The sequence below is a fragment of the Phalacrocorax carbo genome, chromosome Z (genome assembly GCF_963921805.1).
Source record: "Phalacrocorax carbo chromosome Z, bPhaCar2.1, whole genome shotgun sequence".
NCBI classification, from domain to species: Eukaryota; Metazoa; Chordata; class Aves; order Suliformes; family Phalacrocoracidae; genus Phalacrocorax; species Phalacrocorax carbo.
In genome coordinates, this window is record NC_087548.1 from 17,416,831 (window position 1) to 17,444,049 (window position 27,219).

The 27,219-nt window shown below is 41.7% G+C and overlaps 1 protein-coding gene across 1 annotated transcript in view; it reads right to left on the reverse strand.

Annotated features, from left to right (window-relative positions):
* Positions 1 to 3,295: 3,295 nt before the first annotated feature.
* PLCXD3 (phosphatidylinositol specific phospholipase C X domain containing 3) overlaps positions 3,296 to 27,219 on the reverse strand; it is a 92,192-nt gene continuing 68,268 nt past the window's right edge. Inside the window, exon 3 of the mRNA XM_064438435.1 lies at positions 3,296 to 9,803. Within this exon, the coding sequence (XP_064294505.1) occupies positions 9,647 to 9,803 (157 nt within the window). The 3' untranslated portion in view covers positions 3,296 to 9,646. The remainder of the gene's footprint in view (positions 9,804 to 27,219) is intronic.

The following is a 27,219-nucleotide window of genomic DNA, read 5'->3' on the forward strand; positions in this document are numbered from 1 at the left end:
TTAAGATGTTTATGAGTTTCAGAAATGTGACAGGTACTTGAGGAATGGAAGAGGTTTGGTCAGACAATAGTTTTGCTAATGAGGATGACACTTCCTCACCTGTGCAAACTGCACAGGAACAAGAAAACAGAATGTATCTGCATAGATCGTGTGCCATTAATGAGCAAGGACTGCGTGCATCACATAAATCAAGCCCAGAAATTTTTTAAAGCTCTCTTGCTTTTGATCTGAATGCTGTGAGGGAGCAATGGCTCTCCCAAAGCCTTGTGTGCTCCTATCTGCCTGCAGCTCATTGTTTAAGAACTTAAACAACAAAGTTCCCTCCTGTTCTTAGATTTTCCCACTTTCTCATTGACTCTCCCAAAAATACATTTCTTATTGCACACCCCAGCCCCCTAGGACATCCCATCAGAGCCATCCTGTGAAATTCAGTCCCATGTTTGAGTCCCTTCCAGCTGATCATCTCCTTCTGCAGTTTGTGCCACCACTGTGGTGCTCCTCGCCACCAGCACAGAGTGAAAATCTCACTCTCTCCCGAGAGCTGCAGGTGTTATTCCAGCTGGCCTCATTTCTGGGCGGGTTTGCTAGTTATTAATGATTATATGAAAACTGGTATCCCTTCCACCATTTTAAAGGAGAGACAGAAGCTTTGTTGGTCAATACTGGTCCAAATTAAAGCTTACACTTACTATTTAGTACTGTAAAATAATTTCCACTTTCTTCACACTGAAACACAGACAAATGTAAAAAGCTGAAATGGGTGAGGTCATCAGCTCTAAGCACTGAGGAATAGTTTCCTGAAGTGACTGACTTCTTTGGCATGTGGAATCTCTGCAGCCAAAATCAATAAGCTTTCCTCTCTTTAGTTTAATTCAATAATTTGCTATTTCAAAGCTGAAAAAGATTGACTTAAAAGCCAGGAAGACTTCCCTTTTCTGCTCATCTATGAAAAAAAAAAGTATATGCATGTTCTTGGGGCCTTTTGGTCTTAAAAATATAAAAGAATTTGATAATTATATATATAAAAAAATCCTACTCAAATCTTTAATTATGGATCAAACTTTTTCCATTTAGTAAATGACTTTCCATGAATTTCAGTGTTGATACACATTTTCTTTGGGATGCAACATATTTAGCTCCATTTTATTTACAACACTTTTTTTATTAGCCATAGGGCAGATTTTATATGTGTTAATTCGCTCTAATCATCTTCAGAAGGCAGCATGAAAAAAAACTAAAAAAATTTCATAAATGCCTTTTGCTGTTTCCTCAAAAAATAAAAGACGAAATAAAAATCTGCATGAATGTATGTTAAAACAGATGCTTGCTAATCCATGTATATAGCTTACACTCCTGTTTAGCAAAGACATACCAAGTCTAACGTGCTGTTCCACTTAGTTGCTAAATCAGGTCTTAATGATGATCTGTAAGGATTAACTTGTCTTTAGACAACAAAAACTGTGATGAAAAAACAGGAAAGCAAGTCTAAAATTCATTATTGAAATTATTGTTTTGTACTTGAAGATTTAAACCTGATTAAGACCAGTTATTTAAGTTACTTTGATTTCAATCAATAAATTTACAATTCAATTATTTTTTCCTCAGAAATTTCACAGATTCTCGGAGAACAAAACCAAAATTAAATGAATAATACCAGAAACTGCAGCTAGGGCACTAAGGAGCAAGAAACTGGGCCAAAAATGTAGAAGTCCTATTTATCACTTACACTGTGTTTATGCTCCTAAACGGCTTATTTCCATAAAATCTACTTAAAATTGACCTTCTGAGAGAATAATTTCATTGTTGTTGAACTCTCATCAAATTAAAAGCATGTAAGAGTAAAACTTCTTCCCCTTACCCCTCCCTTACCCACCCCACCCCCCCCCCCCCCCCCCCAAATCCAGTGATATAATATACAATTACTTTCTGGAATCAGAACCATTTACTGAATACCTGTCTCACCTAGTGTTACACGTGCTTTCTTAAAGGCATCAGCACCTCAGCTGGCTGTGTTCTCACGTATCATCAGACCACTATATTAACAGTTAGGACAGAGGCAACCTATATTTGGAATAAAGTAGCTATTGCAACAGCAGGATAAAGTAGGCCTGCTGATTCATTTATTGGAGTAGTTTAGCAAAAAACTGGAGAGAGAGAAGAACCACTTTTACAATGAAGAAAATTCATTCTGTGTACTGAGCAATCCATATGCTCCTGTTGGTGAGACAGTACCCATGGGACAGGAATAGGAAGGGAGACATTTTAAGCAGCTGGCAAATTTAATTCATGGGTTTCTGCAGGGAAGCACTGACAGAGAGGCCTCCTTGGCATTGCTGATTTTTCATGGCACCTTCTTCTGTAACCCTGGCAGCCTGCACCTGGCTCATTGACTTCAAACTGGGCCAAGTGAGAGGGCATGAAGAGTGCCAGAGCGGAGCACTTGCACTGGGTTTGCCTGTGACTTAGTAGAAGAGGTAAGCAAAAGAGGCCTGCCCTGGAAAATAACTTCTGGCCTCACTAGGAAGAAAAAGTCATATGAAACTTAAACTCCAAGCCGTCACCATGCAGAAAGGCTTTAGTTTCTAACACGCCACACTTCACCTTTGCAGGGTGCTGCAGAGATCAGCCTTGCTGGCTGTGTTTCTGGGTACACAGAGCTCTTGGTGGGGCTTGCCTGCATCCCTCTCTGAGGAACAGGTCCCCAGACTCCATGGAAGGCACCAGGGAGATGATGGAGGGAACTCACCTGCTGGATGGCACATCCTGGAGCCAGGCTTGAGGCAGCAGCTAGTCTGCTCCACCAGCACTGCAGGCAAGCTAAGTTTGCATCGGTAGTGGGCACTCCTCACTGTGCCTATGTGAGCTACCAGCAGCAAGGCTGAGGGCCCAGGGGAGCAATGGGACAGATACACATTTCGGAAGTCTAGGCCCTGCTTTCCATCTCCCTCCTTCTTACATGCTCTTGCTACATGACAAGAGTAGCAGCATGGGCTCGTGCAGGCTACAGAGCTGGGTTATACGCTTTGGTGTTTGAGGAAAACTGGGTCTGGAAAACCCTGCTAGGGAAAGAGGTAGCCAGGAACCTGCTGGCAGTATGAACACATCACAGCATCCCGTGGTATTCAAGGGTCCCACTATAACCTAATGGAAATGGTACTGCCCTCACGGGGCAGTCCACGTACATAATAGCACAGCCTGCGTCTAACATCCAACGCCACCCCAGATCGCAAAACTGTGATTAAGAAGCCTCCTACATGTAAAGTCTTGACTGCAGCAATGAAGCCATAAACAAGAATACAGGTACCAGAGCTTTATTAGATGTTTCACTGGATACAAAGAAACTGGATTTTATATTACTCTCTTTTTACATTAAATACACATTCTTGTCATAAAAATTCACATTTGCTATACAGAACTGTAGGCATTTTTTACACAACATTTATTAAAGTACTATTGAATAGATCCTAAAAAGAGAAGGTGCAGCTCTGTGAACCTTTGTGGGCACAACACACAGGGAGCTCCATGTCCTCAGTGTTACACAATCCCACCAAAACAGAAAAGTCATTCAAATGCAGTAATGCTCATTGGGAATAATAAGGCTTCTGTACAGAGACCCTGAACAGTGTCAGGAGGCAGTGTGGCAATAACATCCTAATCATCACCTACATGATCCTAAAGCTACAGATGGCTGAAGCAGTCAAAAACTTAACAACTGCCCTGGCAAGCCCAGATATTCCTTCTTTTTCCTTTTAAAATTATGTTTTTAACACATATTTTTATTTTCAATCATAATTACACATAAACCCAGGATTCTGCTTTAAGGATCCCAACTTCACAGCAAAACTGATTTCAGCGACTCAAGGAATCTCTCACGATCAAAATGACCTTTGTAGTACCCAGAGCTGAGGGAAGAGACTAGTACATGTCATCTTACTGCAGAAAAAAGCCTAAGTGTACCTCCATCTTAGGAGACACTCATTGGCATATCATCCAGTCTGTTTTTAATTTGGTGGGAGAAAGTTTATAACAGAATTCTCATCAGCCAAGTCAAGGACCATCTAAGAGGACACGTGTACGTGACTTGGAGTGTGGAGATGAACCAATTCGGGACATCAGATATGGGACACTGCCTTCTTTCAGCCCTGTACCTAGTTTCTTATAAGAACTGTGGATTGCTATCGTGTACTGAGGATGACAAACTCATAATATTCACTTTGAGCAGTGTTGCTCACAGCTGGCAGTTGAAGGGATGCATATGCAGAAGTTGAGATAAGGGGAACTGAGCAGAGGCAAAAAAGAGTGGTAAGATGCTGCATTTTAACTAGACAAAGATAACAGAAGAGGATCTGAAATCAGACTTCTGCCTTCCCTCAGTGACTGTTCAGGTTGGTCTGACTAAGGCTGACCTCACACCGAATGTACCATAGGGCAGGCATGCTCTGCCTACAAGTGTCCAACTGGCCAGGCAGGAGATGGACCCTCTCTGTGCTCAGTATGTCTTTCAGAATTACCCTTGGTGTCAGGCAGAGGGGCATCTCACACAGAAACCATGAAGGAAGAGCTAGACCTGGATGTGGGAATGGTAGAGGGGTCATACCTGTGGGCAATGTAGAGATTCCTAACTAGAGCACTAGGTCCTGCCAGCCGTTCGGAAATTATTGTAGCTTTTTTTATTAAAGCTGCCATGGCTCCTGAAAGCAGAATGCTGTACATGGGCAGGCCAGGCCAGGCCAGGCTGCTCAGCCTCTGACATTTATCATTTTTACATATGGATTTTTACAGTCCAATCTAGATTGGAGTAGAGTACAAAGCTCTTCCTGTGAATTTACAGCTATGTTCCAGCACAGGACATGAGCAGTATTGCATAGCATCCAGGCACTTCCCCAAAGCCAGGGTACCACCACCCTCCCATCATGATTTTATCCCCAAAGATTAATTTTAGGCCATTCAAATACATGATCACAATTCCTGCTGGCATCAGCAGAAGCTGTGTGTGCACAGAAGTGATTTGATCTGTATCACACCAGAAACCATGTCATAGCCACCTTGTACAATCAAGGTAGTCGATCAGGCAAACATCCTACTCTTTATTTACCAACATGTAAGTGAGCTCCAAGTAACTTCAAGTTTAAGTCCTTAGTGCCGAAAAGTGAGGGACTCAGCCCTATGGACAATCCCCATTAACGTTTGAAATCAGAACTGATAATCATGGTATTCAAACAAGATTATGCGAATGCATTAAGGCAGGTTACATAACTGCCCTTTTCCTTTAGGATTAATTATGATTTCCTTGTACATTGTAGACAATCCATACTCCCATACACACACATACCTACAAAACAGCAGCACGGTAAAAACTAAATAGATCACTGAACTCCAACATACTTATAACCAATACATTGCACATACTATAAAGCATATTTTAACCTCATCAATGAGTAAACATACACAATTCAGAACAATGCTGACTGTATGTAACACAGAAGCTACCACTGAGATATGGCAAATACATCATATACACTATTAGCTTTTACTTCACTGAAGAGGAGTTTAGAAGTTTAAAACGGTGTTAACTGAACTGCTGAAATCACCAAATAGCCTACTCAGCTGCTAATACCTAGTGCTCCATATACTATACTCAGGACAAACAGCACTGGAGCTATGTTTTCAGGGCACTCCACTTCTTTCATATTGTAGAATTAACCTCCGCAATTTTAAATTTTGTTTGCAACACAGCATATACTTACTATACACTATCTGCTCCCTCTAATCCCAAGTTAAACTTCAGTAACTGCTCTGAAGTCAGTAGAAGTCATCTAGATTTATATCAGTACGACGGAAAGACTTAGCCCAGTATACAGGGTCATATATCCCCTCTCACACACTTATGCATATATATATATACACACACACGCACACACACACGTGTATGTTTTAAAGAATGACTTGAAATGGCAGGACCTACAAAACCAGTAATGTAACCAACAGGAAGTGAATGCAAATAACCTGCTGATTTTAAAACCAGGCTCCTGTGGTCTGATTCTGATCTTACTCTCTCCACACAAGGCAGGAATCAGACCTGGGACCAGCTGCTATTTGGTCCAAATCACTGAGGTTGGATCAGTACCAAACAAAGACAACTCAGCTTGTGTAAACTGAAAAATGGAGCCAGGCAGGTCTATACCAGCCGAGAGACTGCCTGTGTTGTGCAGTGCAGTCGCAATTTTTCAAGTATGACTGAAAAGAAAGAATCAAGTAATCACGTGAAAACATCAGAAAACAATACTTCTTGATGTGTATACAATGAACATAGCGAGGGGGAAAATGAGCACAGGAAATAAAAAAAATTGGTGGAGAATGACATGACAGTTTGAGTAAATACATGCTTATGACAAGCAATAGTGTAGACAGGTATTTTTCTTCTGATGGGCTGATTACAGTAATTTAATTTCCCATGCCAGGTTCCTCATAATACATGTGCAGAAACCTCCATAAGAAATCAGGTCAGACAACTCATCTGACCCAGCCCCACAAGCACATTTCTGGTTGAAATCAAAGAGAGTTTTAGCTCCATATGGGTGGCAAAACTGGGCTCTTGAATGGTCCAGCTCTGCGGCATAATCCCTTCTGGCTTGTTCTTTTCCGGCAAGATCTCTATCCTTATCAGGACAGTCACAGTTACAGTTTTGGGGACTGACAGATGAAATTGCCAGAAAAGTAGGATAGTATGCCCCCTCCCATATTTTTTTGTGTTTGTAATTAAGGCAAGTTTGTTTACCTGTCCTGAACATAAAAGGTTGTCTTTCTCCAGAACTCCAGAAAGGAGTTCTACAGCTAAGTAAAAACATAATTTCTGACCAAATGTAACATTTTTCTAAGATTTCCCCCCCCCCCCCCCATATTAATGGAGAAACTGTATGATTTGCCTATTATCTTACTTGTCAGAAGTTGGGCTTTTTTTTGCTTTACTTTTATTTTCCAGCACCCAAATGACAATTAGAGTAAAACTGATGCTAAGCAAACATTTCGTAACAATGATAACAAGCTCAGGATAGCTCTATATTTATTCATATATACAGGTGTGCACGCACACACACACACTTTTCTCAAATACAGCAGAACATTTGCTTTGAGTGTAACTCTGTATAAGTGAAAAGCTTGATGTTTGAATTGGTATGTGTTTGAGTTGGGGTCCTCACGAGGAACGCGGTGTTGGTGCTCTCAGATACAACAGAATTTCAATCAGACCCACCTGCCCCCCCCCCCAAAAAAAACCCCAAACTTATTTTTTGCTCCACCCAAGGATCCGTATTAACTCACTGTATTAAAATAATAGGTTAACTCATTTGGCTACAGTGAAGTAGCTGAACGATGGCGGGTAGAATCTGGAAGCAAATAAATCCAGTTAAACGGAAAAATGAAAAGAGCATTTCACACCACATCACCAATAAATAAGCAAACATTTTCATGTTTCTATGTGGGACACCCACATCAGTGGGTTCAAAAAAACCATATGTTCATGTTTAATTTTATGCGTCTGTTATGTGGATTTTTCTTGGAGAGCCTGTGAAAACTAGAAACAAAGTGCATCAACCCACCCCATATCTGGCTTAGCTGTGGGTGAAAGCACTAAGAGTCCTGTCCTTTGTTCAATGTGAATATGGGCTGTGGCTCTTGGTAAATTTTGGGGGAAGTTCAGGTAAAGTTTTAACACTGTAAAAAACCTAACTGGCTTAGATCACAGATTTCACTGGGGATGAACCTTACAGTCCTAACCTATACAGAAAAAACTGCTACTGAAGGAGGCATCACAACTTCAAAACACCTCCACAGTTTTTTTCAACCAAATTATAATACTCCTGTCCAGACAGCAGAATATCATTATGCAAGTGTGCATGGATGTCTTTGTATCATATACATACAAATGTACACATATAAATGGGGTTTTATAGTACACATACACTTAAATGTTTCTTTCTAGTGTACACACACACTTTTCCAAGGCACCCTCTCAGTATGAACTGGCAGCAAGTGTTAATTTTATTCCACTTCTTCCTAAACTAAAAACAACATCCAAACCTCTCTAACCCACTGTAACCCACCTGTTTGATAAGAACATTTTTGTTTTTCTAAACTCTGATGGTAAATCAGAGTAGATCAGATCTATCATCTGATAGAAAATAGCAAAGGACCATATGATGCCATTCTCTTTCCTCATTCAACCAAAAGTTTTAGTAACATCAGTGGAAACTTGACCATAGTCTTATCCCATAAAGCCCTGAAATATTTCAAAGAGCGTTTTCGTGTTAAGACTTATAGCATCTACTGTTTTGCACAAATGAAATGTTTTGCTTTCATAAGTTGTTTGCTTGTGCATTGATGTGTCCAGGAGACATGACTGATTGCATTGTATCCAGTTAGGTGTCATACAGTGGCAATGCTCTCATTTTATAACTCACTGAGTTTTCCATATATTTGAGTTTTATATATGTTTCCTTAAACTTAGGATGACCAGCAGTTCTGCTGCTGGAACAGTGTCATTCAGTAGACTTCCAACCTTGTGATATGCACAATTATACCCCACAATTTAAGGACTATAGAGTATTGTTATTAGCTAGAAATTGAACTACTACGGTCTTTAGTACAGCAATTTTTCACTGATGAAACTGGCACTGATTTTTTTGTAACCAGCAGAGAATTGTTGTGTTCTTAGCTGCCTTAAAGAGAAGCTTAGACTGCACCAATTTTTTAAGTGCAGTTTTAGTCCTGCAGAAAGCAGGTTTCCACTATGGGACAAAATCATGCCTACTTTATAATACACACAATTTCCTGATCCTATGCCCAATCCATGCCAAACACAGGAAATTTTCCTATTAAATTTAGTGGGCATTGGATCAGGCTTAACCCCGGGAGGAAGTGGTGCTCCAAGCTGGCCTAACTTTGTTCATGTTAGAACCAGGGAAAATATGCACTGGCAAGTCCTAGTACAGAGTTAGGCCAGCACCACATATCTGACCTGGGGCAGAGACATTGGAAAACCCCGTTTTGAGAATGAAAAGCAGGCAGGATTTAGTCTGTGCTCTCTGCAGGCTACATAACACACCATATTTACTGTCCACTGATTATGTGTGTATCAGAGGCATGACTTTGGATTTACTTCGCAAAGGCATTTGAACCTGTAACTCACTGATAAATATGATCAGTTAAACCACCTAGAGATGAAGTGGAGCAGCTTAAAATTTTCAGGCCAGATATACTGTCCTTAGACTCCTGGTGTAATGCTCACACCGTCAGGAGTCCTGCTGTGAGCAGACAGACAACAATATACACCCCATTGCTCCAAAAGCAGCAAATTTCTTGGCACTGTTCATAGCCATAGAAGACACATGAGTCGTATTTGGTACCTCACACAAAACATGGAAATGGCCTTCTTTTATCAAATACTGTAAACATGTTCAGTTTTGCTCTTGACATGAAACACAAATGTAAAAAATGATCATAATAGATTAAAACTTTTCCCCTACACCCACCCACTAAAGCCCTAAACACCTCAGGAAGATCAGTGTTTTACAATATAATTCTTTTAAAATGCAATCTTTTTTTTTTTAATTCTAAATAATGGAACAACACACATATTATAGTACTATCAAGTAGTGTCATCTTCACCTTCATCCAGGGCATAGTTGAGCTTTATGACTGTGCTGATAAAATCACCAAGTTCTACAAAATCTGCAGTGATAATATTCACACCACTTTCTCCTGGTTTCTGAGTTCGGACCCACTGCATCATTGCAGGAAGAGCCCTAAGGAGAAAACAGGAACAATAATTACTCATAAAGCAGCAAGACAAATGCATTGAGGCAGGTTTTAACAACAGTGACTCCCATTGATCTTACTTGATTTCTAAGGGAATGGTATGAGAAAGGTTACTGCTCAGGGTTTTTGAAAACCCTTCTTTTTATAATTTTTGTTCTCTGTGGAAATAATATCTTGATTGTATTTCAACTTCTCAGTAAAAACAAATGAAAGGAAGGTCATACAGGCTCACAGTAACTATTGGTCTTGCCTAGGGGCATGGGCATAGACCAGATACCTTTTCAATATCATCTGGCCATATAACAACATGAGAATTGTTTATGGAAAAAGGAGTAACAGAGAACTCAAGCAATTTGCAAAGCATATTTGACACATTCAAGGAAATACTGAAAATAGTATTTTGGGGGATGCTGGAGCAACCATGATTTCTACAGTATAAGTACAGCACATACAGAATACTCTTGCCTTCCCAGTATTAGTATCTCAGCCAGGAATTATATTTTATCACAAACCAGTGGTTAGTAACTGAAATAAAAAGCACCACAGTCATATAAACTCTTTTCTACGACGGCACATTTTCATTATGTCAGAACTTTAGCATGGGAATACTGGGGTGTGAAAGATGTCTGCCTAACTGGGTTTGTGAGTATAAAGAAATTTTTCTGACACCATGAAAATATAAGCTAACAATCACAATAAATATCTATGGAAAAATAAAGGGCTCCCCAGTCCTGCTGAGAAAGTCATGCAGTTTTCAGAAGACAGAAGTTAACGAGTTCAAAAAAAAAGAAAAAAAAAAGGTACAGATTGTTCAGAGAAAGGGTAATTGGCCGTTGGAACAAAGTCCCAACGACTGTGAAAAACTCTGCAGCACTTGGCATCTTTAAATCAAGCCTGGATGTCATTCTAAAAATACACTCTCGGTCAACCTCAAGCTGTTGAGTTAAATAAAAGAACCTATGGACTGGGCAGGGCTGCAGTCAGTTTAGATGAACATCGAGTTCTCCCTTTGCTCTAAAATCTATAAATCTGTGATTCCCGCTCAGCTAGCATGTTGTACAGCCTCTTTCACAGAGGAAAGGTACATGTAAAATGTGGGTCTGACAGCAATTTAAATCAAGCTGAACATGCTGAACCTAAATCTGCTCCCAAAAGCTTTAGGAAAACAGATCTAAAGAAAACAGAACTATTGGCAGGCACAGATTATACTTGTCAGTGGCCAGCAGAACCAGTAATTTTTTAAAGCAATTTAGAAAAACCCAAGCAGTTATAATTAGCACCCTCTTTGATTTTACAGGAGAATGCAAAACACTAAGGCTCTCCTTTAGCAGAGTGCTTAAATCCACCATAAACCCATGTTTAAGCCCAGCAACATATTTTATGTCACCCATTGATTCAGTATGACCGAAGCATATTGCCACGGTTTAAACCCAGCTGGCAATGAAGCCCCACGCAGCCGCTCGCTCACTCCCGCCAGTGGGACGGGGGAGAGAATCAGAAGAGTAAAAGTGAGGTAACTCATGGGTTGAGATAAAGACAGTTTAATAGGTAAAGCAAAAACTGTGCGCAGAAGCAAAGCAAAACAAGGAATTCCTCCACTCCTTCCCATGGGCAGGCAGGCGTTCAGCCATCTCCAGGAAAGCAGGGCTCCATCACGCATAACGGTTACTTGGGAAGACAAACACCATCACTCCAAACGTCGCCCCTTTCTTCTTCTTCCCCCAGCTTTATATACTGAGCATGATGTGATATGGTACGGAATGTCTCTGGTCAGTTGGGGTCAGTTGTCCCAGCTGTGTCCCCTCCCAGCTCCTTGTGCACCCCCAGCTGCTCACTGGTGGGGTGAGGGGCAGAAAAGGCCTTGACTCTGTGTAAGCCCTGCTCAGCAGTAACTAAAACATCCCTGAATCATCAACGTTTCCATCACAAATCCAAAACAGAAGAAAATTAACTCTATCCTAGCTAAAACCAGCACACGTATGTATGCACTCAAGTTCACAAAACTGAGCTTACATACTTTCCTATGTAAAAGCACCTTTAGATTTAAGTTTATGTAATTCTGAAAAGCTGCACTCTGTGGAACCGTAGCAGGCACATGTCAGGTGTTAAATATCCACCAATGCCTGGACTGTTTGACAAGCTCTGTTAGCAATGAGAACCACAACAGATCTCAGCAGAACAGCACGGACCACCAAGGTGATAAAATTTAGCTCAGAAAAACTGAAAACTCCACTGCATCTTCACATGCAAGAGATCCTGCTGGACCCTGGACAAAGACACAAGACCGAATGTCTAAGATGGCAGTATGTTGCCTTTGTCTTTAATATAATTCCATTTAAGCTCAAAGAGTTTCAGGTTTAAAGGTGAACTGATTGATTGTAGGCAGGCACAGATTCTCTTCTTCATTCCTTCTGCATAAGTTGATACCCTTGATATTCTACTCCCCCTTGAGGCATAAGTAACTTCTTTTGGTGTCCTTTATTTGTTCTGAAGCTGGTTCTGATGTAATTCTGTCTTCAGACCATAGATTTTGCTGTCTATACACTTAGCCATATAGACTGAAATACTATTTTCTTTTCCTACTGTGTTCTTATTAAGCCAGTCTTTAACAGATAGTCATGCCTCTTTTTGATTAGTGCTCTATCTTAAACTCAGTTTGCCCTGCCATTTCATCTCCAGTTAGGCTTGGTAGTTAAATGCGTTACTTACATTTTACTGATACTTCACACAGGGGACAGTTGCATGACCCTTTACTCATACGCACATTGTTAGATGAAGTCACAGAAATCTTTTGTTCAAGAGACTAGAGAGCATTCAAAGATAAGTCAAGAATTGAATCAGAATATCCAACAAAAAGCTTATTTGCATAGCAAAGTCAAAGAATACAATCCTGTAAGAAAGAATACCTGAACAAAAGATTCCACTGACCTTTAAGAATTGATCTAGGCTATGCAACTCTGCTTATGATAGAAGTTCATAGAAAAAACCCACACAAATAATTTTATTCCCATACTGCCATCTTGAAAGTGGATTACATCAATGACTGTAAGAAACCACACATTGCTCAGTTTCGGTACAAATATCTTACATGCTCTCAATAATTATTAGAATAAACCTGCTTTAACATTTCTCACGGTGCCTTTGTGATAGCAGCACAAACCTCGTTCACCCGTCCTTGTAATTTTCAGTCTCTGCATGCCTCAAACTAGTAATTGTTCTCATTAAGGGTTTTAGTCAGAGGAACACAAACCATGCTGTGTGGCAGCCACCTACATGACTGTGCACACAGAACCCCAGTAGGTGCTATAGTCTTAGGGAATATTCTTGCAATGTTGATAAGAAATGATTTTGCACCTGAGCATATGCAAGCCTCTCAGCTTGCAAACCCTGACAGCATCACTGCCTCTGTGTTAGGCAGGTCTTGGCTCTCCTATGGAAGATGTTAATGTCTGTGCTTAAGGGTCTCACTGAAGCTCTGGCACCAATGGTTCAGATCCCAACCCTGCAAGGGTCAAGGGCAGCCCAGCCATGTGAGTATGTGCCACACTTAAAAGACACTCAAGGTTAGTAAACTCTGCTGTTACACCACTCAATGTAGTCATACTGTAACTACATCCACAGCTCCATTGTGCTTGTATAACAAATTTTCCTAACAAAACAGTATCAAGCTGGTAATAATGACAGCAATGCCACTATTGAAAATGCATGCAGGACAGACCCTAGCTCTCCTGAAGGTAACCTCAAGTCTTCCACCCCTCCTGTGCCTCAGCTGCCTCCGCTGTAAATGATGCAGCGAAAGCTGGATGAGTTGATCAGGAGTCCTACTGGCCTTGGAGATATGTCGTGAGGTTTCAGCACCACAATTAAATGTACGCATACAAGAGGTATACATACTTCAATATGCTACAAACGAAGAGTAGATGGAAAAGCTGCTGGATGCAGAATACTGTCAGCCCTTAAACTTACTGAAATCAGCCGTGTCCTGCAGCTGTGCAGTCCAGCCCTTGCGGCCACAGTCTCAGTTCTTGGAAGGAATCACTTCTAATCTCTAAGGGTTGCAAAGGCCACTGTGTAAGGTTGAGCCACACACGCGCACACACACACAGAGAACAGTGCTGCCTGCCTTAGCATAGAGCAAGGGAGAAGGTGTACTCTTCAGCAAAACCTGCATGGGGAGAAAGAGAGGAATCTCCTCCTCTCGCTCCGCTACCTGGGTCACTTTTCATCCTGCTGCAGTTCCACTGCCTGGGTCAAGGCTGTCGCACCAGGGGCCAGATCCAGCCCCCATTCATGCTGCCCAGCAGCCTCCTGTAGGGGCTCTTGGACTCGCCAAAAAGTCTGCATGAGAAGGGGGAGAGTGGAGGAGATGTGGACAGTAGGGACCTCCCTACCCTGGACAACATAGTGTCATGCAGATGTTTAATGTGGATACACTACTTCTGACACCAACGGTTTTATCTCTAGGTGGTACCTCACTAGGTCAGTCAGAGGTACCAATAATTTGGCAATGGCTTGGGTATCAGGATGGCTTGCATCATGCACGCAGACATGCCCTGCATCACTGTTTCCAGCCATTTTTTTTGTTGAGGAGCTGTGTATCTTCTCATATAGCACTGCTACAGTGATTTTAATTTACAATCCAGTAAAATCTAGGCTCAGCTTTGACAGTTATTTTATTACCTCTATTTCCCTGTTCTGTTTGCTTGCTCATATAAACAGAAATGCGCACAGATTTCATTTTAATTTTTTCAGTTCTTTCAGGAACCATCTTCTGATGCATTAAAGAACTCAGCTGAGGAACACTGCCCTAAACTACAAAACACACATAGCCCTTTTCAAAGCTATTGAATATTCAAGATGTCTCTTTTTTTTTTAATCTATCAAAGATCTCAATTGCACTTCAGTGGTATTGAATTTTGTTTCAAAAATAATAATTAAACATTCAAGTAGCTTCAGTGCAAGCAGCAAAACTGTGAGTCCCATTATGAGCTTTCAGAAAGAAAATATGACCTAACTAATTACATTAAAATTTGCTTTAAAAATTTGTTCTTGGGCTATTTTAGTTCAGAAAGAGGGGTGGTGGTTTTTTTTTTTAATGCCTGAGTCATCAAAGCCTGACAACATGACAGAAGACTAACAACAGCAGCACTCTAAGACAGGACTTCCCATGGTGAAACAGCCATTCCTCTCTGCAGAGCTTGGAAAGAAGAGGAGGAGGAAAACCAACTTCAAAAACATAAAACAAAAGGGCTGTTCACTGTTTAATGAGAGTTTGATCACTAAACGCAGAGAAGGAGTTTTCTTCTGGAGTGCAGGGAGCCAGTACAACCCAATCCAGAGTGAGAAAGTGGTCTTATTTACAGAGTGCCATGATGCCTAGCATCAACTGCCCATTACCACTAACACCAGCAAGAACTGAAGCAGGTCCACTTGCTCAGAGCAAAGTGACATGTGGCATTTCTTCCCTCTCCAGTGAAGCATACACCTTGCCTCCTTGCAGACTTTCGCAAACAGGCATTACCGTTCAAGAAAAAGAGCAGTCCTCTGCAGAAGGATGTACTCACACGAGCCTGAATCTGAATCCCTATACTCTCTAACTTTCCCCCCCTCTATCCAATTTTACCCACGTTTGCAAGAACACTGATTAATTGCAGAGCTGTAATTCAGCACATGCTGACTTTGGCCTTTCAAGGATGCTGAGAATTCGTCGTTCCAGAGGGAACAGTGGATGTCTCGTGTGTTACTGAATCATAAAAATCATGGCTGGAAAGAACCTTGAAAAGTCATTCCAAGTTCATCCAGCCCATTCTGGGCAGGATCAACTACACAAAGATCAAACACTCCCGGTAAATGTTCAATTTAATCAGCACTTACAAGCCCCACTGATGGAGACGCCACAACCTTCTTCAGTATTCAGAGCATCCCTATGTAAATATCCTTATACATCCCCATTAGCTTCAACTGGAGAACCCACAAATAGATGCCACCAAAAATAATGGCATTAAGGTGTGCTGCTCAAGCAGTGTTCATCATGTCCTCACTCTGCTTCCTCTAAAGTTTTATTGCTCATCAGTAAATAAGCTTCCCTGTAGAACATGAACCTTAGGTACCATTCCACAGTACATCATTCTACCATAATTTTCTCTGTGGCAAAACTAGTTTAAAAGGTCCTCTTCTTTTATGTGCCAGCTGTTTGCTGCAGCTCCCTGATCAAAATTTACCATTCTCTCAGTTGTACTAATAGGCCTGTAGGGACAATAAAAACCAGCACATGGAAATGGTCTGGATTAACAGAAACAAATCAACCATATTTGCTCTCCCTCTGCCCCAAATGGGCCAGTTCATTGATGAGATTTGATTTATAACAGGACCTCCCAAATTACTGAATGGACCAACTGAGGTACAAATGAACTGAAGCACATGGATTTATATGAGCTTAGCATGAACAGGCTGGGAAGGAACTCCTTAGATTCCTTACCCCTCAGATCCTCTCTAGGAACAGAGCAAGAGTAGTGTGGCCATAAAATTGGCAGTACCAAGGCCAGACTGACTAGAGTCAGAAAATTTGGGGAACACTGGGGGAAAGTTTATTATTAATAGTCTTGAAGGCACACAAGTGGAACTCCTTTCCCCAGACCCTGAACGGACATTACACTGCCCACAAGCTGTCTTGTTGCAAGAACTACCTACATGAATGTCCAACAGTCCTGAATTTATTCTTCTGAAATGCTTCTCTATAATTCCGTCGTCTCCAATTGCTTTATACACTTTGGAAACTGTATATACGGACTACTGTGCTGGGGTCAGATGAATAGCCGTCTGATGTGACAGAACACAGACTACAGTGCTGGGGTCAGATGAATATTTTAACGTAATTGATGACAGTATTATACTCTGTAGAGTCACCAGAGGCCAGAAGTCTTTGCTCTCCTATTGAACAGTTATTGGCTTTCCGGGTCTCATTTTTAAAGGGAGGCAGAAACAAGCTCAAAAGGGCCTTTTCTGCCCTGCCTTCAAAGAACATTTCAGCTGAATTTATTGAACCTACCCCTCTACGCTTGCACAAAAATGCAATGGGATATTTAATAGCAGCAGAAGGTGGTTCTGGATGTGATTAATGTTCAACATCCTATTCTTCCCTGATTCTGTGTTTTTAGCCGTTGCACCTAGGGCATTAACTAATAGCATTAGGAATGCAGACAGCTGCGAGAGGATTCAGTGGACTCTGTAGTACAAAAGATCTCATTAATGAGGCAACTCCAGTATTTTGGCTACTCTCCTGGTCAATGTAGTGGGGAACTGAAGTGGGCAATGCCAGAGCTAAAAGCTTGAACTGCTACCACACAAAGTGAGGCATTTAGCTTTTACATCATGACTGAAGAAGACCTTGTAACACATGTAGTTACGCTAGTATGGACAAATACATGATAGTCCATAGATTAACAGAAAAACTACTGCCTGCCATGAGGATGCCTGCTCAAAGGCTGGCTTTTATCAGTGATCCAGCTGATGAAGTTAGATGAGCTTATCAGCCACTCTTCTAACCAGTTATCTCTTTGGAGATCACATAGGGGAGAAACATCTCCCATTTTCCTAATGGTGGTGCAACTCTTAAGCTATGAAAATGGAGGGGAACAGAGAGATCCAAGTGCTGTTCAAACATCATTCTTTTCAACCTTTTGTGGCCCAGAGATAAGCCTGAAACTCATTTACACAGGTGCCTGCACATGGCATAGTTTACCTCCTTGAGACAGTCAGTGGTGGCCCCAGTTCCACACTGAAATCTGACTGTTCAAAAAAGGCTAAGAAATTCAAGAAATTATAGTAAACGTGGACTATGGAAATGGGTACTGGAACTTATTCCACTGCCTGTGAAACAGAGAAAACCTCTCTTTTACATAAGAAAATATCTGTCACCAGTCAAGGGAATAGATACAGGTTTGGGGCTTTTCCCCTTGTACCTTCTAGTTCTTTTATTAAAGAGTTATCATTAATTCAGACACTCATTACACTTGGATCACTGTATTAAACCATTCAAATCAGGTGTTAAGAGTTGACTACAGAGCAGGAACTGCTTTGTCATAGATGTATGTTGTAGCCTGTACTAGACTATTCACAGCCAAGGTTTCCTCCACCAGACTCAGCCAAGGGCTTCATTTTCTCCAAGATTTGCCACCATGTGTCACCTGGGACCTTTCAAAGAGCAATCCTGCTGGGGCACTTGGTAGGGGACTCCAAGTACAGAGCTGCCTGGCTATTCACCAGTTCACAGCTTCACTTGCTGATGGCTCAGCATCTTGTTACAAAACTCCCATTCTTGAGCATGCAAAATCTGAATAATGTAAGAAAGAAGAGAGATTAAAAGGCAATGAATAATAATAAAAAAGGTTGTGCATGGACAAAATACTCTGAAATTTTATGTTGAGAACAATGAAATAGGGTCTATCACAGTGAACAAGAAGAGGTGATTTTTGACCAGTGTTTTGCCCTTCCCAGAACCTTGGGACACAGATGAATTATCAGACTGATTGAAAAAACCCTCACTTTTAAGTAGCAGGAAAAGTTACTAAAAAGGTATGTATCACTATCAGGGAAAGCACAGCAGCTAGGTGGAATGCAGGTTCTATTTAAGAAACCTCTGGATGCCAGAACCATTACTCCACTGCATGACCTGTAACAGAATTTCACACATCATTGCAGTTTCCACTGAAATAGATACTACAATAAATATAAATTACTTAATTAAATAGGTAAAATGGTTTGGTTTTTTCTTTAGTCTAATAGTGTAGCCTGCAAAATTAATGTTTTCCTCCTGCAGGTGCTTTGAAATTAAACTAAATCTCACCTGTATTTGAATCCTTTGCTATTGAATACAGAGCCAAGCAATTTCCATTTTCTTTCAGATAAACAGCTCTCAGTGGTTCTAATTTTTTGTTCCATCAAGTGGAGATATAGTGTCAGTCTTGCAGTGGCAGAGAACTCACAACCAAAGTAAATGAAACTGCATACAGCTGTTTGCCATAGTACCTTGCTCAGTATGTTCCACAATACATTATTCAGACAATCATACTATAGAAAAATCCATATTGAATGTAATGTTCAAAAATGCAAGGAAAATAACCATACTCAAATCAAAGAAAACTGCAGTAAAGAGATAGGTCTTGCAGCATTCCCAGGAATTTAACAATTTCTGATTCTTCAGAGAAGGTGGAAATCTGCTTAATTTTTAAAACATCAGCAAGTAGATTACAATGAAGCAGTCCACCCAAAGTTTAAATGGAAAATTAAGACAAAAATAATTGCCTTCAAAAAAAGGTATAGGGAAATAGTCAATTTTCATCACTGCTGCTATCTGGACAGCAAGAAGAAGCAGAGAATATAGTAAGAGCTTCAGGCTTCACATGCAGGTAACAGAAATTGGGCATAATTACATCTCTGATTTGAACGATGTGATTAAAACAAGTCAGGAAATGAGATGATGGGGGACAAAATTATATTGGAACATACAGTTTTTCAGTTAATTAAAAAATTAAATGTCTAGTTAATGTTCAATATAACCAATTAAACATTCTTTTCTTACTTTTTGGTCTTTTAAACTTTAAATAATTTTAAATTAGGTGTCATTTTAAAATAATGAAGTTGTTTTGAAACTGTCAAAACACTTCAGTATTTCTGAAACATTAAGTTAGAAAATATCATGATGAAATGTTTTCCTACACATTTTTCTCAAATACAATTAGTCATCAAGTTTAACTCAATTTCACAAGTAGTATAAATGGTGGCCACAAATCTGTTTTTTCAGCAAATTTCTGTTTAGCATCAAACCTCCTCCTTGCTGTACCTCTATCTGAAGCACCACCTCTTCTGCTTCCTGTTGTCATTTCCTTTGATTATGTTAGCAACTGCCTTTTTGAGTGGACTGAACTTCCTCTACCTCCTTCTCTACCAAACCTTCTTGTGCAAAGCTAGTTTTATAATTTCCCTTGCAAGGTGTGTATCAAATAAATACACAGCACCAAGGGTCCTTATTATGCTGTTGTCACTGCCACCTAGGGTTTTGCCACCCAGCACCCCAGCCCGGCACCCAGACCATAGGCAGTGGGGGTCTAGGGTCATGACACACCCACTGGTTCCTCCACAACAACTTTTTCATCTCACCAGACAGGGAGACTAAGCTGCTTATTACCCATTATACATTTTCTGGCTTCTAGCTCTGGCCTCACACAGCTAAACCAGCTTTGTTAACCAGCTGGATCCCAGAGGCAATCTCCTCCTAAATAGCATCCTGGGCATTGCTGTGAATCATTTACCAGAAGCAGCCTTCCTTGAGCTACTCCTCATTCCTTCTACTTGCTTTCCTCACAACCCAGTGCTAACAAGCCCAAACCATTCATATGATAAATCCTGTATTATATCAATTATAATTATGCCAAATACAGTACCCAGGAGATGTTACAGTATATCCACTGCTCTTTCACAGTGAGAAATGTTTGCCTGGCTACAGCTTGGGGAGACATGCTCACTGGGCTATTTTCTTGCCAAGGCGGTCCCATGTCAGGAAGATTTGTCCACCTAACAAAGACTTCTCTGATTCCTCAACAACCTGTAGAGCTATCAATAAATACTGCAAGAGCACCTGCTTCCCCATCACCAGGCATTGGCTTCTCACATGCCTCAAGACCAGACTGCTCCCGGGGCTTCTGCAAGCAAGCTAGCAGGAGAGGAATGCTGTGCTGTGCAGTCCTGTCCTTCCATCTCCAGTGACAAAGTAAGTGGTATGGACAAGACCATGCGCAGCTGCCTTTGAAAAGGTGGGTTAGCAGCTGTGACGTTCTGCCTTAGAAGGGGACCTGGGAGGAATCTGCTAATGATCTCTGTCCCTCTTTCAAAAGCTCATAGAGCTCATCTTAAAAGAGTCAGCTTTCTCACTCCCACTTTTCCAGCTGTAAGACTGATGAAAACTTCACTGCTGTGATGGCAGGGAGCTCTTCTCTCACTTCCAGCCTAAATTTATTTAGTCAGTGTATAACTGTTGCTCTTGTGAGAACACTGGCCTTTAGCCTAAACTGTTCTTTTCCCTCGCCGGTATTTATTCCCCTGTGATATTTATAGACAGTAATCACACAGCCTCTCAGGCTTTATTGTGCTAGGGTAAACAAGACAAGCGCTCTCAATGTCTTCAGCAATTTATTCCCTGATTATCCTAGTTAGTAGTCCCTCTCTGCATCTGTGCCAATTTTAATCTACTCCCCAGAACATGGATGATCAGAATTGCACAGGATATTCAAAAAGATACCCTACACACACCTTGGGCAGTAATATCACCACCTTTCTGCACATGCTGGAAGTGCCTCGATGCATATCAAGAGGATACCACTCTCTATCCCAGATGCTTTTCACTGAGGGCTCAGCTTTAGCCAGCCATGGGCGATACTCCAGCATCTGCCTTGCCTGGCTTCCCCACCTGTTGAGATCCCACCTTACCAGAGCATGCTCCCATTGTTATGACCTTGCATTTTATACCACTGAATTCCAGTTCATTTCTAAATACTGCAGGTGTCCAGTTCCCATTGTGTGTTACCCCTCAGCTTTCCTCTGTTATGATGATAGCCTCTTACTTTGTGTTATCAGCAAACTCCATTAGCAGTCTCCCTCAGCTGAATCCAAGGTCCTTCATGGAAATATTAAAGACAACCAGGCTCTTTAAGGGATGCTACCATTATGTCCTCTTCAGTCTGGTATTTCCAACCAGTCCCAACTCCATTTCTTATTCCTAAATTCCATTTCGGTTGATAATATTTTACTAGCTGCGTTACTGAAATCCCAAAATTTTCCTGTAAAATTTCCACAGATTTAGTTACAAAAACAAATTAAGATAATTTGACACCATCCACCTCTGGCAAAACATCATCAACATTTATCCTATTTTCCATTAACCTTTGTAACTTTAATTATCACTTCTTTCCCAGTTAAGCTCTTCAGTCTCACCTTCTCCTGAAAGTTTGTGAGGGCTCAGACCATTCCCCTAGCATTTTTAGATAAGGGTATTATGTTTGCTGCTCTCCACTCTAAACCACTGTTTTCATAGGTCTGCTTTAATGTGTGCAATGCTTATGCTAGTCCTTCAGCAATTCTGCTATGGAGGTTACACAGATTGCTCTCGTCTCTCCTTGAGTGTATCCACTTCTTACAGCTTTTATAAATCGTCTTCCCCAGTGATATCGGGAGTCGCAAAGAAGGCTCCAAGAGGAATCCTGACAATTCAAACACTGGACAAAAAACTAACTTCCAAGCTCCACACTGAGTATAGCAGAACTTAACATGAAGATAAGCAGGATAAATAGTTATTTTAACCAACTCAAAAAGGCCTCACATCGTTAAGGTAACAGCAGTACCATTTATTTACTATACTGTGCAAGGGAATCCACTAGAAGGAATAAAATCTGCTTGTTTCACTCCGGTAGATATTTCTGCTGACCTTTGAGCCACCCTTTTTAACATTCCTTACTGGCAGATTTTGTAAACAAATGCTAATAGTCGTCTTCTCTTTTAACTCAACCTTGTAGCCAAGAGTCTTGAAATGTCTAGATGACGCAATCAATGGCAACAAAACATGACTGACAGCAAAATTCAGATCAGTCATAAAGCTGAGTCAGACTCTTCCACATTGCGCAGTCCTGAATCACTAACTCTAGACTACATATACCATCATGCTGTCTGCCTTGACTTCAATTCATTTTAAATTTTAAAAAAGGCAGTCAGGCCATTTCACTTTTGGCCGAAATAATGAGGTTGAACTTTCTCAGAGAAAAATTAAGAACAGATTCTGACTTATTTTTCCTGGAAAAAAGTAAAAGTCCCGGAGATGTGCCACAGTATACCTTAGATGATAGTGTCTCCCTGAAGAACTGTGCCCTTCTACAGTGTATACTATGATGCACACCAGGTGAATTATTATTGTTAATAATACTGCTATTTTGCTTGGCCAGTTGTATTCACCCTATAGTGAATGGATAAGACTGTAATTTCCAATAGTCATATGCAAAATTAAAATGGACATCAGGAATGAGAGAAAAAGTATGATATTGTCTGCAGACTGTCACTTGATCAACAGTGATATCGAGGGGCAAGTAAACGCTGGGTACTTCAGTGCTATACACCCACTGTCGTATTAAACAGATCTGGCCTGAAACCAAGAACTGCTGTTCTGTGAGAAAATCCAGCATTTCAAAATGTGACTTTGTTTCAAATTAGAAAGCAAATACAAAATGTTGGCCTTTCCCTTCAAATAAAGTTCAAGACCTATTTCTGAATACAGAAATGAAAAGCTGTGAATATAGAAACAGCATTAAATATTGCAATTAACACTGTAACATAAATCTGAAGACAAGACAGAATTAATGGAAGTACAAAGTTGAAATGTTTTGACATGAACTATTTTGCTAAAATAGACTTCTCCCTGGAGAAAAACACTGAAAGATGCATTTCTGGAAAAAAAATAGTAGACTGCAGTCTTCAATAAAAAGCTGCTGCAGTGGGAAGAAGAACAAATGGTTTTGTAATCATTGGGTTGAAACAATTTACACAAACATGTACTTGCTGCCATGTCTAAAAAAACTAACAACGGTAGACCAAACTCCTAAAAAAGGAAATAAAATATTAACCAATATACCAGTGATGTGATCTCGAACTAGCTTAAAAAAAAAAAATGTTTTGATGATTTGGAGAGGTCTTACTGGTTCTGATCAGCACCAAAAATAGGCAGATGTTATGAGAAGTCTCATGTTTCCAGTAATACTGGTAACTTCTGAATTGATCTCATATTTTATTTAATGAGAACTCCACATTGATGAACTGGGGTTGCTGTATCATAAATGAAACAAACTGCATCACAGACCATCAGGGAAAAGGTAGACTAAAAAATGCATTATATAGCTTGTAAAAATACAGCAAGGGATTACAGAGGATGCATCAACAATAAACAAAAATCCTCCTGGAGAGAAGCCAGAATAGATAATTGGCTGAGACATGCCATAACAAAGGGGCCACAGAATCACAAAATAGTTTGGGTTGGAAGGGACCTTTAATGGTCACCTATTCCAACTCCTCTGCAGTGAGCAGGGACATCTTCAGCTAGATCAGGTTGCTCAGAACCCCGTCCTGCCTGACCTTGAATGTTTCCAGGGATGGGGCACCTACCACCTCTCTGGGCAACCTCTTCCACTGTTTTACCACCCTCACTGTAAAGAATTTCTTCCTTTAATCTACATCTACCCTCTTTCAGTTAAAACTGTTGCCCCTTGTCCTGTCACTACACTCCCTGATAAAGAGTCCCTCCCTGTCTTTCTGATAGTCCCCCTTTAAGTACTGAAAGGCCACAATAAGGTCTCTCTGGAGCCTTCTCTTCTCCAGGCTGAACAGCCCCAACTCTCTCAGCCTGTCCTCACAGCAGAGGGGCTCCAGCCCTCAGATCATTTTTGTGCCCTCCTTTGGACCCGCTCCAACAGCTCCATGTCCTTGTGCTGAGGGCCCCAGAGCTGGACGCAGCACTGCAGGTGGGGTCTCACCAGAGTGGAGTGGACGGGGAGAATCACCCCCCTCAACCTGCTGGCCACACTTCTTTTTGATGCAGCCCAGGATACGGTTGGCTTTCTGGGCTGTGAGCACACATTGTTGGCTCATATCCAGCTTTTCATCCACCAGTGTCCCAAGTCCTTCTCTGCAGGGCTGCTTTCAATCCCTTCATCCCCCAGTCTGTATTGGTACCAGGGGTCGCCCCAAACCATGTGCAGGAACTTGCACTTGGCCTTGTTGAACCTCATGAAGTTCAAATGGGCCCACTTCTTAAGGTTGTCCAGATCCTTCTGAGTGGTAATCCCAGTCCTCAGGTGTGTCAACCACACTACTCATCTTGGTGTCATCTGCGTATTTGCTGAGGGTACACTCAATCCCACTCTCTATGTCATTGATGAAGATACTAAACAGTACTGGTCCCCGTACAGACCCCTGCAGAACACCACTTTTCATGGGACATTGAGCCATTGACCACTACTCTCTGGACGTGACTATCCAGCCAATTCCTCATCCACCAAACAGTCCACCCATCAGATCCATATCTCTCCAATTGAGAGACAAGGATGTTGTGGGGGACCGTGTCAAAGGCCTTAGGGAAGTCCAGAGAGATGACATCTGTAGCTCTTCCCCTGTCCACTGAGGTAGTCACTCCATCATAGAAGGCCACTAGGTTGGTCAGGCAGGACTTGCCCTTGGTGAAGCCATGCTGGCTGTCTCGGATCACCTCCCTGAGCTCTGTGTGCCTTAGCATAGCTTCTAGGAGGATCTGTTCCATGATCTTCCCAGGCACAGAGGGGAGGCCAAGAGATTGGTAGCTCCCAGGGTCCTCCTTTCCACCCTTTGTAAAACTGGATGCAATATTTCTATTTTCCAGTCCCCAGGGACTTCACCTGACTGCCATGAATTTTATTATGGAGTGGTTTGGCAACTACAGCAGCCACTTCTCTCAGGACTCTAGGATGCATCTCATCAGGTCCCAGAGACTTATCTATGTTCAGTTTCCTCAGGTGGTTACGACGAACCTGATCTTCTCTTACAGTGGGTGGAACTTTGCTCTCCCAGTCCGTGCCTTGAGGTCCACCCACTCAAGTGGTGTGGGAAGAGCGGTTGCCAAGAGAAGTCATACCCTCCTCCTTCAGGGTGACATGGAGTTATGCTGGACCACTCCACTCCATTGGCACAAAGAAATGCAGACCTGTCGCATCAGCTATGCACCAAGCACGAGTGCCCCTGTGGTGGCTCATGATCCTCTTGTAGGATACAGACCAAGATGCATATTCACCATAGAGCTGTTGCAGTCCCCTTCCTCCTGCAGACCTCTCACACCAGATGCTGATGGTGGTCAGCATGGTCAGCATCTGGTAAGCATCTGCCCCACATCAGAGTCAAAGACCAGCCAGAGATACCTTGCCCCCTTCCACTCAGTGCTGACTCAGGGGGACATCTGCTAGACAGTATAGCCTTATGACTCAGCGTGCTGGTATACTGTATATCCGTTGACATGTTATTTAAGAGATGACAAGAGTTCATAAGCATGGCCTGGAGAAAAATACACCACTCAAAAAAAAGAAAAGCAAAAAAGCAGATGTGAGTCTGCATCTCAGAAGAGATGTACCCTGAGAAGTGTGGCACAGTCATCGTGGTCGATGCTGGCTCTAAGCAGGAGAGAAGCCCAGAAGGTTATTGAGAGAGAATTACAGTAACTGAGTCTTGTGGTCAGTCCATCCAATGCATCATTTCCAGTTACTAGAAAATAAAGGAAAGTCCTGCCTGAGCTGGAAAATCTTTTTCAAGCAACAGCCCACCTAAAACTCTCATGAGAAATAGATCAGAAGAAAAAAAACCCCAGATGTTCATTGTATGGATTACTACTTCCACAAATGTTCCTCAGACTGCAGAGTTCAAAGGAAGGTGCTTTCCACCAAGAGAAAACTGTTCAGTTGGATCTATGTCTCTTTTGTTCTAGCACAGTCAGACAGTAATAGCACTGAAACACTGTCTGACAGAGGGAGCCAGCAGCAAATGCCACTAGGTGAGACAGATCATTATCAGCCAAACACTCACTGAGATTAGCAACAGGCTCAAATGAACTGTGCCTGGTGTGAGAGCAGGGTGAGAGCAGAGCTCTCATTTCCAGTGCTGCAGCAGTCACCTTACTCACCCCTCTTCGGCTGAGCCCTGTCCTTTCCCTTCTGCAGAAGGATGCTTAACAAACTGAACTGGGTGCAGATACTCGCCATGCCACATGCTTATCTGGCTGGTCTTAGACAACACACAAGTACCTTGATGACCTTCCACCCACATGCTTCAGGACCACCCACCTAGCATCTAATGACACCCTGAAACAGCATCTCTGGGTACAAAACATCCTTTCCTAATTCCTCCCAGTGGTGACTTCAAAGGTGATGGCAACACTCTGGATTCAGATTTAATTATTTCATCTTAATTGTCCAAATCCTAACCATCACCACGCATGCAGCTCAAGTAGAAATTAATCTTGCTGGGTTGACTGCTTGCAACAGCCCAGATGAAGAAACAAAAACAAAGTACAAAGAGTGTCCACAGGAGCAGAGAGATGATGAATGGCGGCTAAGGAAAGGATGTGACAACAGTAGTCCTGAGTGGAGGCAGATCCTCCTCCTGACACAGGGACGGTGCTCACGAGCCCCACACAGCTAGTGACTCAGTTGATACAGCAGGGAAGGGTACTGAGGAGTTGAGTCCTCACTGCTTCAGCATTTTCCTCAAGCAAAAGCAGGGAATGTAGCGGTGACACTGTTGTTACTTTCCTCTAGTAAGCAGCAAAACCCAGGCAAACCATAATGAACT